This window comes from Triturus cristatus, chromosome 7, assembly GCF_964204655.1.
Source record: "Triturus cristatus chromosome 7, aTriCri1.1, whole genome shotgun sequence".
NCBI classification, from domain to species: domain Eukaryota; kingdom Metazoa; phylum Chordata; class Amphibia; order Caudata; family Salamandridae; genus Triturus; species Triturus cristatus.
In genome coordinates this window covers 857948229-857961223 of record NC_140590.1, presented here as the reverse complement: position 1 = coordinate 857961223, position 12995 = coordinate 857948229, and the positions used below count along the sequence as shown (strand labels likewise).

Sequence of the window (12995 nt, the reverse complement as noted above, 5' to 3'; positions counted from 1 at the left end):
GTTTAATGATCTGGGTCTGGGTCTCCCGTTCCTGCTTCTCGGGTGTGGGGGCTTCAGTAAATGAAAGTGAAAATGGAAACCCCTCTGTGGAAACAGTTAAGCAGCATCACCGCTCTATATATGAAGTGCTGCAGTTACTGATTGTGACACAGAGCGCCGCTGTTCAACCACCACAGAAAACACACGAAGAGATCATTCGACCACGTGGTTAGAACACAGCTTTACCTGACGAAAAAGAACATCGCTGAACGTCTCAGTGCACTGCAGACTCTCCGTGGGTGAGGTCCGTCACAGGGCGTTCTCTCCAGACAATAAGTTGCTGCAGGTAATTAGAGGGACTTCCTGTGCCTGGAATGGCGCAAACACCGAGGCGCTGTTACTCCGGGGATCAGTCATCGAGGCGCTGTTACTCCGGGGCTCAGTCACCAAGGCGCTGTTACTCCGAGGCTCCTCTGCTGCTTCTTGTTGCTGTGCTGACAGTCTGTGGAGCCGCTTCCGGGCAGCTGCGTTATTCCATTCCCGAGGAAATGAGGAAAGGCGCTTTTGTTGGGAATGTGGCTCTGGATCTGGGGATGGATACAAAGGAGTTATCAGAGGGAGGAGCCCGGATTGTATCCAGAGGTAGGAAGCAGTATTTTGCTCTTAATTTGAAAAAAGGACATTTAAATATCAATGAAATGGTTGACAGAGAAATCTTATGTAGACAAGTATCTCAGTGTCTATTAAATGTAGAAATTATTTCGAAAAACATTATGAAAGTGTATGAAGTCGAAGTGGAGATTCAAGATATTAATGACAATTCCCCCACTTTTACTGATGATCAAATAATATTGCAAGTCCTTGAAAACACTGCCCCCGGCACCCGATTTGTGCTGCCCGAGGCCCATGATGCAGATGTGGGCGTGTACTCTCTGCAGAACTATCAACTTAGTGAAAATAAACACTTCACGCTGGATGTAAAAAGCAGTACCGATGGAACAAAGTATGCAGAGCTGGTGCTGGAGAAACCCCTGGACCGGGAGGAGCAGGAAGTTCACAGCTTGATCCTCACAGCCACGGACGGAGGGGATCCGGTCAGATCAGGCACCATGCGGATACAGATCAATGTGCAGGACGTGAATGACAATGCTCCAGTTTTCAATCAGACTGTTTATAAGATCAGTGTGCTGGAAAATGTGCTAAAGGGGTCTGTTGTGGGCAGCGTCACAGCTGTTGATATTGACCAGGGAACCAACGCAGAAATAACATATTCCTTTAGCAAAATAGAGCAAAATATTGTACGGAAATTCGGGCTGGATTCTAAAACGGGAGAAATATCTCTGATTGAAAATTTGGATTTTGAGGAGTCCGAATTGTATGAGTTTGAAGTCCGAGGGAGTGATGGGATTCTATCTTCGCGCTGCAAAGTTTTGCTACAAGTCATTAATGTGAATGATAATAGTCCGGAGATATTAATGTCATCTGTGCTAAAGCAGGTACCGGAAAACAGCCCACTGGGTACAGTCATTGCCCTTCTGGAGGTATACGATAGGGATTCAGGAGAACATGGAAAAGTCACTTGCTTTCTGCCACCCCATCTGCCCTTTCAGTTGAATAAATCAATTGGAAGTTATTATAGTTTAGTAACAAGTGGTATTTTAGACAGGGAGCGTGTTACACAATATAACATACCAATTACAGCCACAGACAGCGGAACGCCACCACTTTCTAAAACCAAAACCATAAACCTAGAGATTACAGATGAAAACGACAACACACCAGTATTTAATCAATTGTCATATAGCGCCTTTATAATGGAAAATACACCTAAAGGTACTTCAATTTTTAGAGCTAAGGCAACAGATGTTGATTGGGAGAAGAATGGTAAGATCAGTTACTCCATCATTGATGGACACATTGAAGGAACGCCATTATCTTCTTACATATCTATTAATTCCGAATCTGGAGTCATCTATGCTCTTCTTTCTTTTGACTTTGAGCAGTTCACAGAATTTCAAATCCAAGTGAAAGCTCAAGATGGCGGCTCTCCTACTCTTATGAGTAATTCCACTGTGACATTTTACATACTGGATCAAAATGACAACACTCCTGAAATATTATACCCATCGACCCCCATAGATGGGTCCTCTGGGGTGGAAATGGCGCCTCGCTTCTCTGAACCGGGTTATCTGATAACTAAGGTGGTAGCTGTCGATGCTGATTCAGGACAGAATTCTTGGCTTTCCTACCAGTTGCTGAGGTCCACAGACCAGGGACTGTTTACTGTAGGTCTTCACACTGGAGAAATCAGGACAGCCCGTCCCATTATGGAAAAAGATGCCACAAAACAATTCCTGGTGGTCCTAGTGAAGGACAATGGGCAGACGCCACTCTCTTCTTCAGTTACAGTCACCATAGTGTTAGCAGACAGTATGCCGGAAATGCTTCAGGATATAAGTGACCCTTCAGCTCCTGCAGACATGGAGTCAAACCTCACCCTGTATCTGGTGATCGCTGTTGCTGTTGTTTCATTCTTGTTCCTTTTCCTCATAATTCTTCTTTTGGCCATCAGAGTTCATCACTGGAAGGAATCTCAGCTCTCTGTGTCATCCGGGGTTAGCTTCAACTCACTTCCTGCCTCTCAGTTTGTGGGCATTGATGGTGTCAGAGCTTTTCTTCAGACCTATTCTCGTGACGCGTGTTTAACAGCAGAATCTGGGAAAAGTCAGTTCAAGTTCCAAAGTTCAAGCAGGACAAATACTCTTTCAGAAAATCAAAATTCTGAAACTGGGGGACCTCCACTCCTGACTGAAGATTTTTTAAGTATCGGCAAAGAGGACCAGCTATTTGTTCAGGTACGTTCACTTTATCTGCATTTTAGTTAAATGGACGTAAAATTGGCTTTTCTGCAACGTCAGCTGTAAATAATTGTCACCAAAAGTACACTTCATTCACTTTTTGTCGACTGCAATATGCTACAGTGGCAGAGAACAAAAACTGGTAAAATCATAACATGTTCAACTTAAAATATGTATTATTTAGAAATGGCTAGAATGAATCGGCCTTTGACTTTAGAGTTCCTCCACTAACTCCAAGGAAGCAGAAATAGATAAAGGGCATTTAACCACCTATTCAAATTTTCCAGTGTTAGGAAGAAGGGCACCTCCCTGATATCTGCTATGTTTGAGTATCTAGTCCCTGCTTTTTAGGACGAGCCAGGCACGCATGCGCTGCTCTGCAAAGCATGCTGCATTGCGGCATGGCATAGAAGTTCCGCCCATTTCCCGCCTATCTTTTCAATTGGCTCCTGTTGCTGTCCTTGCAAAATTGTTGCTTTTCATTTGTTAATAGGTTTAATAGTCTTGTCAGCATTTGTAAATTCCCATAATGAGTGGACTTTTTAGTTGTGTTGATACACAGTCTGCTTTATAAGTCGGTGAGCACTATTTTGTTTAATGATCTTCCCCTATTCCACCGACATCGCAGCAAGCGTCTTGCTTTTATATTAATAGTAATGTATTTACTTAAATTACAATGCAGTCTGCTTTAACTATAGCGGCCGCACTCATTTAATTATTTAATATACAATGCGGTTTCACTTTAGCGGTTTCGCTTATTTAATTTACATCGTGAGCCACTCTCACATTAGCGGCCGCGCTACAGAACCTTTTGAAATTTATTATAATTTTTTTCACTTTGTGTGAAACTGCCATATGTGCTTTCACTTGAATGTTGGCTGCGCCCTTTCTTTAGACGCTGCTCACTGTACCCTGAATACACAAGCAGAATCTAAATAAAGGGGCGTGGCCACCATTAAAGTGGTCTTGCATTTGCAAGAGTTTGAGCTCTTGGCATTGAAAATACCAATGCTTTTTATATATGTGTTGCTTTTAAAAACACATAAATAATAGTTATTTACAATTCCAATAGGTTAAGCGCTCCCAAATGTGAGACATTACATTGAAAATGCTTGGACTTCTGCCACTGGCCTCCTCTTTAAAGGTACCCGTGGTCGTGGTCGTGGTTTGTGGGTAAAGTGAAGTTACTTTTCTCAAACCAGGTCAAGAACTTTCAGCAAATTATTCTGGTTTTGGGAACAGGTGTATTTGAGACACTACTAGAAATGCGTCTGAATAGGTTGTGAAAGCCAAGAAAACTAAAAAGAACTATTCTTACTCACTATTTACTGCAAGTGTTACGTGTGTTGATGCAAAGTGAGAATGTTTTATGTTACTCTGTGCCCAATTGCACTAGTCTTGTTTTGTTGATATTCCTTTAGTTTAAATGATGGTTTGATGATTGTTTGAGGTGGATCAGAAAGCCTTATGCGGTGCGTCTGGTATCTCGTGAGACGCCACCTGATGCCTCTGTTGTCAAACACCTGAGGCGATATCATGTAATCTCATTGCAGGCACCCTTTTCAATTTACAAAAAATCAACACTGCACAGATCCACTTAAACGCATTTCATGGCCGTTTTTTTACTGGAATATTGGAAATCTCAACTTTTCTGTCAAATACATACATACATACTCAGCCCTGGTTATGTCTTCATGGGAGCCCCTCCAGGCCTGCCTCATGGTGAGGCAGATGGAAAATACTGGTCTGTCCTATTTCTTTAGTTCTGTGAGGCCGTGTCTGGCCAGGTAAAATATATAGGAGCTGATGAATTGTAAAGGGGATCTGTTGTTGGAAACAAAGCAAAGGAGATTTGCTTAAAAAGCAGACAGTTCTCCGACAGGAAACTAAGCATTTTCTCTGCTGCTGAGAATGATTATTTTTCTATACCTCCTGAGACTGTGAGCTGTCACATGGGTGGTGGGACATACGGAGAGGAAACGTGGAGAGTCAACCATCTGTTTTCTCAACTTCGAAGTTGTTGTGGAAAGTTCACTGAATATTTTCCACATAGAACTTTTTGTTAAGGAAATTAATGACACATCCCTGATTTTCACAAAGACGTCAGTGGATTTAGAAACAGTTGATGCCTCCTCACTCGGAACTCACAGTCCTCTAGGTAATGCTGGGGTCCTTGTAATGCCCTGCTATAAGCTGCGTTCAAACCGACATGTTGTCTTGGGGGGAAAAAATTAGCAGTGATGGGTACAATTGTGTAGATTTAGTGCTAAAACGGTCTGAGACCTTGAAAAGTAATGTCAGCACTACTTGACTCTAACTCCCTCCGATGAGGGTGATCCAAGGAGGTTTAATACATTGGACGGTAATATTAATGTTCTCAATGCCAATGACAATGTCCCAGTGATTAGTCAGAGGTCTACAGAGCCAGCATCAGTGAAGGGGCAGCAATCAACTCAGTGGTGCTTCAGGCGAAAGGCACAGGAAAAGATGAAGGGTCAAATTAAAAAGAACTTGTTTCAACCATATCTCTGTTAAATGCTTATAGAAGTTACAGATGAGGACGATAATGTTCCCAGGGTAACTTTGTTACCTTTGATCAGTTTTATTCATAACGAATCACATAAATAAGTTACGAAGTTGAATATCAGATTCAAGAAAATATAACTTTCATATTAATTTCATCATCTGAAAAACGTAACAAACTTGTGAGTCAAAGCATTCTGGACAGGAAACTCTCAGAATACAATATAACAGTAACAGGACCTCCTCCTCTAGAGCCAAGCAGGACTATTGATTACATCGATCTGGCATAAAACTTAACCCTCACATATGTATTTGTCTTCTTTCCAGATGTTTACTCCAGAGAACAGCAGCGCTGATGCTTTCATTTACTTTTTAAAGACACCTGATCTAGACGTGGAGCTAAACGCCAGTGTCAATTGTTTTGCACAAATTATCACTCGAAGGACACCCCTCTGACTAACTGTATTTCCATTTACCCCCAGGCGATCTATGTCCAAGGTGCCATGACTGTGAACACCTCAGACAGTTTCACTTCCGGGTGACGGGTCTGCTCCTCCTCTCGGCAGTCGGGTCACTGTGAGGGAGTTTGCTATGCATCAGAATGATTATCCTCCTCTGACCCTCTACCCTGCTCAGACCTGGGGGTTCCTTCAAATTGTTTGAGTCTGCTCCTTCTTCTCACTTTGATCCAAGGTTCACAACAACCTGCTAGTAATGGGCCTCGGCCTCTGCCCTTATGAGGTCCCGGTAGCCCAGGATTCTGGGAAGAATAAGTTCGCTTTCCTCAAGTCAGGCCCTCGGTACCCACGAACATTCTACTTCCTGCAGATGATTCTGTGATAGGAAATGATTCGATTGGAGGGACAGTGAAAACTGGAGCTTGGTTCAGAGGAGAGATGGTCCTAGTTAGAATTAAAATCATTCCTTACTTTGCGCAGAGATGTAGGAACTTGGGTGATGCGTGAACTCATAGCGTGTGGGCTGTGACAGTTCATCGATGAAAGTTGTTGCGTAATTCACAACTTGTTATAATGATTTAAAGGGTCGACGATAAAGAAGATGTGTGTGGGGGCGGGGGGAATGGACATATTTGTATTCCTGCCTTCGTTTTGCGCTGTTGTAGTTTAGTTGTGAAAGGCAAGTTCGGTCTCTTCACTTCTCTTGTTAATTTGAAACTTGACGCAAATCATTAGCCCAGTGTTGAACACGCTAAGAGTAATTGCTTAGTCTGTAAAACAGTCATTCATCCAAACATTCTAGTAGGCTGTCTATGAGTATTTACTTGAAAGCACTTCTACTAAAGATGTTAATATTACCGCAGTTCAGTTTCATGTCTGGAGTCGTGTGGCTTGTGCTCCATGTGTGTGCGCTGCTCGCTCCAGTCACCTGTGCCCTGGTGAGAAGAGACCAGGTGTGTGTGTTACCTCTGCTTTGAACTCGCACGTGTTTCTGGCGCAGGTTCTTGGACCGCACATCTCGTCCCGTCTCTCATCAACTCTCCGGAAACAGGGCTGCCCATCTGCAAAGCGGAGCCTTGGTGTCTATGCAGGGAGGGAGGTGACAGAAAGCCCCGTCCGCTGGTGGCAAACCGGTAGAGAAGAAGTAGGGCGAGGATATGATGTTAAATTGTAACCTTAAAGTCCCTGCTCCTACGCAGGTTGATTATCACCGGTGATCCTCAGCAGAAGCAGATCGTTCCTTCACATAGACAATTGCAAACGAAGCGCACCATCCACAGTACCCAACTCAAGAACGAAATCATGGCTGTTGCAAGGAAACACACTTCATTATTGGATGCGCTGTGCTTTATGTGCAACACTCTGACTGCCCCATAACGGAAGGAGGTTAAAATGGTGTTGGCTGCAGCAGTTTCGTGTAGTGTGCATTCTGACATCTTAAAATCTACTGCTAGAAACATGAAAAACAATCGCATGACCTGTATACCCTGGGCGCTTGTTAAAATATTTTTTATCATAGGCTAGAAATGTGATTAAAATGTAGGAACTGGTTACTTAGTTTAAACGGAGATATATACATATGCACGAAATTACTCCCTCAACTGAAATCCTGGATAAACTGGGAAAATTAATCTCATATGTAACGAGAGACCGGTCGGTTTCATTTATTTCTGCATCTCGGGTGTTGGGGGCTTCAGCCAATGAAAGTGAAAGTAGAAAAGCCTCTGTGGGTAACAGCCAAACAGCAGCACCGCTGCACTTACCGATTAGGACACTGAGTGCCGCTGTTCATCCACCACAGAAGAAAACACACGAAGAGACAACCCCAACAACGTGGTTAAAACACATCATTCCCCGTCAGAAGGTAAACTCGCTGGTCGCCTCAGTGCACTGCAGACTCCCCGTGGCTGTAGTCTACCTCCGGCCGTACTTTCCAGTTCTTACAGTGCCTCAGATATTTAGAGGGACTTACGGTGCCTGCAATGGCCCCTACACCGAGAGGGTGTCACTTCGGAGCTCAGTCATCGAGGCGCTGTTACTCCGGGTCCCAGTCACCGAGGCGCTGTTACTCCGGGGCTCCGTCACCGAGGCGCTGTTACTCCGGGGCTCCGTCACCGAGGCGCTGTTACTCCGGGGCTCCGTCACCGAGGCGCTGTTACTCCGGGGCTCCGACATCGAGGCGCTGTTACTCCGGGGATCAGACATCGAGGCGCTGTTACTCCGGGGATCAGACATCGAGGCGCTGTTACTCCGGGGCTCAGTCACCGAGGCGCTGTTTTTCCGGGGCTCCGCTGCTTCTTCTTGTTGCTCTGCTGACAGTCTGTGGAGCCGCTTCCGGGCAGCTGCGTTATTCCATTCCCGAGGAGATGAGGAAAGGCGCTTTTGTTGGGAATGTGGCTCTGGATCTGGGGATGGATACAAAGGAGTTATCAGAGGGAGGAGCTCGGATTGTATCCAGAGGTAGGAAGCAGTATTTTATTCTTAACCTAAACAAGGGACATTTAAATGTCAATGAAAGGATAGATAGGGAAAGCTTGTGTAGACAAGTATCTCGGTGTGTATTAAATGTAGAGATTATTTCAAAGAACACCATGAAAGCGTATGAGATCGAAGTGGAGATTCAAGATATTAATGACAATTCCCCTGCATTTATTGATGATCAAATAATGTTACACGTTCCTGAAAGCACTAATCCCAGTTCCCGTTTTGTGCTGCCCGAGGCACACGATGCAGATATGGGCGTGTACTCCCTGCAGAACTATCAACTCAGTGAAAATAAACACTTCACATTGGATGTAAAAAGTAGGAGCGATGGTGCCAAGTATACGGAGCTGGTCCTAGAGAAATCACTGGACCGAGAGGAGCAGGAATGTCACAGCTTGATCCTCACAGCCACGGACGGAGGGGATCCGGTCAGATCAGGCACCATGAGGATACAGATCAATGTGCAGGATGTGAATGACAATACTCCAGTTTTCAACGAATCTGTCTATAAGTTCAGTGTGCTGGAAAATGTGCCCAAGGGAACTGTTGTGGGCAGCGTCAAAGCTCTTGATATTGACCAGGGAACAAACGCAGTAATAACATATTCCTTTAGCAAAATGGAGCAAAGCATTGTGGAAAAACTCAAGCTGGATTCTAAAACAGGAGAAATATCTTTGATTGAAAATCTGGATTTCGAAGATTCTGAATTGTATGAGTTTGAAGTACGAGGGAGTGATGGCATTCTCTCATCACGCTGCATAGTTTTGATACAAGTCGTTAACGTGAATGATAATAGCCCAGAAATATTAATGTCATCTGTGTTAAATCAGTTACCAGAAAACAGCCCGCTGGGTACAGTCATTGCTGTTTTAGAGGTATACGATAGAGATTCAGGAGAACATGGAAAAGTTACTTGTTTTCTGCCACTTCATTTGCCCTTTCAGTTGAATAAATCATTTGGAAGTTATTATAGTTTGGTAACTAGTGGTGTTTTGGACAGAGAACAAGTTCCCCAATATAACATAACAATTACAGCAACAGACAGTGGAACTCCACCACTGTCTAAAACCAAAACCATTAACCTTCTGATTACAGATGAAAACGACAACCCACCAGTATTTCATCAATTGTCTTATAGCGCCTCTGTAATGGAAAATATCCCTGAAGGCACTTCCATTTTTAAAGCCAAAGCAACAGATTTGGATTGGGACAAGAATGCCAAGATCAGTTACTCCATCCCTGAGGGAGACATTGATGGTACACCTGTTTCTTCTTACATATCTATTAATTCTGACTCCGGTGTCATATACGCTATTCATTCCTTTGACTATGAGCAGTTCAGAGAATTTAAAATCCAAGTGAAAGCTCAGGATTGTGGTTCTCCAGCTCTTTCGAGTAATGTCACTGTGACATTCTTCATACTGGATCAGAATGACAACGCTCCTGAAATATTATACCCATCGCCCCCCACAGATGGCTCCTCTGGTGTGGAAATGGCTCCTCGCTCCTGTGATCCAGGTTATCTTGTCACTAAGGTGATCGCTGTTGATGCTGATTCGGGGCAGAATTCCTGGCTCTCCTACCAGCTGCTGAGGTCCACAGACCAGGGACTGTTTACTGTTGGGCTTCACACTGGAGAAATTCAGATGGCTCGCCCTATTATGGAAAAAGATTCAGTAAAACAATTCCTGGTGGTCTTAGTGAAGGACAATGCCCAGTCCCCTCTCTCTTCTTCAGTTACAGTCACCATAGTTTTGGGAGACAGTATGCCGGAAATGCTTCATGATATAAGTAACCCTTCACCATACACAGAGTTGGAGTCGAACCTCACACTGTATCTGGTGATTGCTGTTGCTGTTGTTTCCTTCTTGTTCCTTTTCCTGATCATTCTTCTTTTGGCCATCAGGCTTCACCACTGGAGGACATCTCAGTTCAATGACTCATCCGAGGTCAACTTCGGTTCACTTCCTGGCTCCCATTTTGTGGGTATTGATGGAGTCCGAGCTTTTCTACAGGCCTATCCTCGTGATGTCTGTTTAACAACAGAATCAGGGAAAAACCAGTTCCAAAGTTCAAGCAACTCAAATACTTTTTCTGGAAACCAGAATTCTGAAACTCGAGGACCCCCCCTCTTGACCGAAGATTTTTTAGGTATAGGCAAAGAGGACCAGCTGTTACTTCAGGTACGTTTTCTTGCTTAGCATTTGTTTTAATTGCACCGTATGCTGGCTTTTCTGCAATGTCAGCTGTGAATAATAAGCTGGTAAGTGTATATTTTTGGTATGATACAGCGTGTTGACTAAAATATTTCACAGTAGAAGAGAATAAAAATAGATACATTGCAAAAATGTATACATACATTTTACATTATTTAGGAATGGGTAAAATTGATTGGATTGTGATTCTAGAGCTCTTAAAATCAAAGGAAGCAGAAACAGACAAGAATTTGAAACACCCATTCAAATATTCTAGTGTATGTGAGAAGGGAAGTCCCATTGAGGCAAAGATTTATAATTATGACCCTATAGCACTCAATATTGTTACCGCTGTCCTAAATATTTAATGTGATGTACATCACCATCTAGCTAGATGCCAGTTTGCTGCTAATGAAGTAGTCCTTTTATGCTTGCTTTCGAGGAGCCTTTGTTCTCATAATTCATAAACCCAGTCGAGCGTCATCTTGAGTTGAAGTGTACTTGAGAAACGCTTCAAAAATTTGTTCAACAAAGCTTCTTCTGTCAACACAGATTCACAATAAGAATCACAGCGGAGTGACGGTCTCACCAATTGCCGAATCAATTCGGCAATTGGTGCGACCGTCACTAATCTAGATTGATTGTGATGTACATCACATTGAATTAGGAGAGCGGTAACAATATTGAGTGCTATAGGGTCGTAATTATAAATCTTTGCCTCGATTTGTTGGAGAATCAGAAATAGAATCCCCAGGTTGTAGAGAACATTCGTCTGTTATCTGGCGGGTCCTGATGAAAGTGGTGTTCATCTGCGTTATAAACCACCGAAATGCGTTGACCAAGGCTATTCAGATCCTGCTATATGCAGTTGCCCCAAATGGTCGCGGAGACTGAAAACAACTCTGTCTCATACTTTGCAGATATATGTAGTTGCAAATGGGTTATGAGTGTATTGCAAGAGGTATGAATGTATGAGAGTTGATTGGTATGTTTGTGTTATTTCTCTACCTGGGGGTGGATGATGTTGATACATAAAAAAATGTTTACATTGTAAAGTTATTTGTAAATGCTGACTATATTTATTTGATGTGTTCAAATGTTAACAAATGGTATAAAAATATTTTTTGATAAAAGATAGAAAATAAATAAACAAAGTTAAATATTATGAGTGTGTAGATGTTTACAGATTTTGTTATGGTCCATTGTATGAACAGCCCGTGTTTGAATTCATAATTGAATCGTAGAAAAAGAAATATAGGTCACGAGGGAGTATTCTTCGATAATTCCTGCAGCCCAGCATCTTAGCCTGGGTACCAGTCTGTCATCTTCCTTCTGTATTCGGATTCCACACGCAGAGAAACAGGGTGTTCACAAGACTAAAGGGAGAGATTGCGGGTGGCGGGGCTTTGTGGCAGATTTTAAGTGATTTAGAGAGTGAAGCAACAATACATATCTAAATAATTTCAGTGTCACTGAAGATAGTTGTGCAGTCTATTTTTCATTTCCACGTGCACCTTTGATAAATGCAAAACATTGAAACACCTCTATGATGAAGTCCAGGGTGACTAGCTCTGTTGTTTTGGTTTGGTTTCTTAACCCCACACACTTTCTTTGATGTCCACCCAACTCTACCAGATATATAGATAAATCAGACTGCCTCATTACCAGGGCCAGACGTCTCTCTGCGGTTCACTGCCTCACCAGAGCCCTTCATATGTTTCCCTTACTCAAGCACTTTCTTGTTCATGTTTGATGCTAGAGGAGGTCACACTATCTGAAGAAAAATCGAACTCTGACACGCTAGCTTACTCACACACAAATGTGTGTTTTTCCTTCTATGGGGCCGTGTAATGTGTATGCATAGTATCAATAATTCAGTGCACCTGTTCACAAACATCTGTCTTTTCATTTCTTAAAAAGTATTTGTGTAGGCAAGCGATTTAGAGACAGCAGAGCGGCTTACGCTCTATTCATGAGTTGAGCGACTCTAGCAGCAATATTTACATGCCCGCTTTCAGGCATAGGACGCTTGTAGGCCTCTCCTAGTGCCAGGCAGAAGAATCGATTTCATCTATCGGACATATAAAGATAACACTCTCCCTTTTTTATTAGTCTTTTTTTCCAAATGTTTGCTCCAGAGAACAGCGCCACTTATGCTTTCATTTACAGATTAAAGGCACCTGATCTAGATGTGGAGCTAAACCCCAATGTCACTTGTTGTGCACGAGGTAATCACTTGAAGGACTCACCTCTTACTTCCTGTATCTCCATTAACTCACCTTCTGGGGTGATCTACGTCCAAAAGTCCCTTGACTATGAACTGCTCAGGGAGTTTCACTTCCAGGTGGAGGTTCAGGACTCTGGGTCTCCTCTCAGCAGTAATGTCACTGTGAGGGAGTTGGTTATGCCAGTGATTAGTCGGAGGCCTGCAGAGCCAGCACTAGTGAAGGATCAGCAAATATCTCAGTGTTGCTTCAGGGGAAAGGCACAGAAAAGAT

General features: G+C 43.2%; 1 protein-coding gene and 1 pseudogene across 1 annotated transcript; both read left to right on the top strand.

Moving 5' to 3' along the window:
• Positions 1-298: 298 nt before the first annotated feature.
• Positions 299-5816, top strand: LOC146810731 (protocadherin gamma-A6-like). Its single transcript, XM_085614992.1, has 2 exons — positions 299-2834; positions 5688-5816. The coding sequence occupies exons 1-2, from the start codon at positions 354-356 to the stop codon at positions 5814-5816; spliced, it is 2610 nt and encodes an 869-aa protein (XP_085471118.1). The 5' UTR covers positions 299-353.
• Positions 5817-8409: 2593 nt separating this feature from the next.
• Positions 8410-10503, top strand: LOC146810730 (protocadherin gamma-A11 pseudogene; annotated as a pseudogene).
• The last annotated feature ends 2492 nt before the right edge of the window (positions 10504-12995 follow it).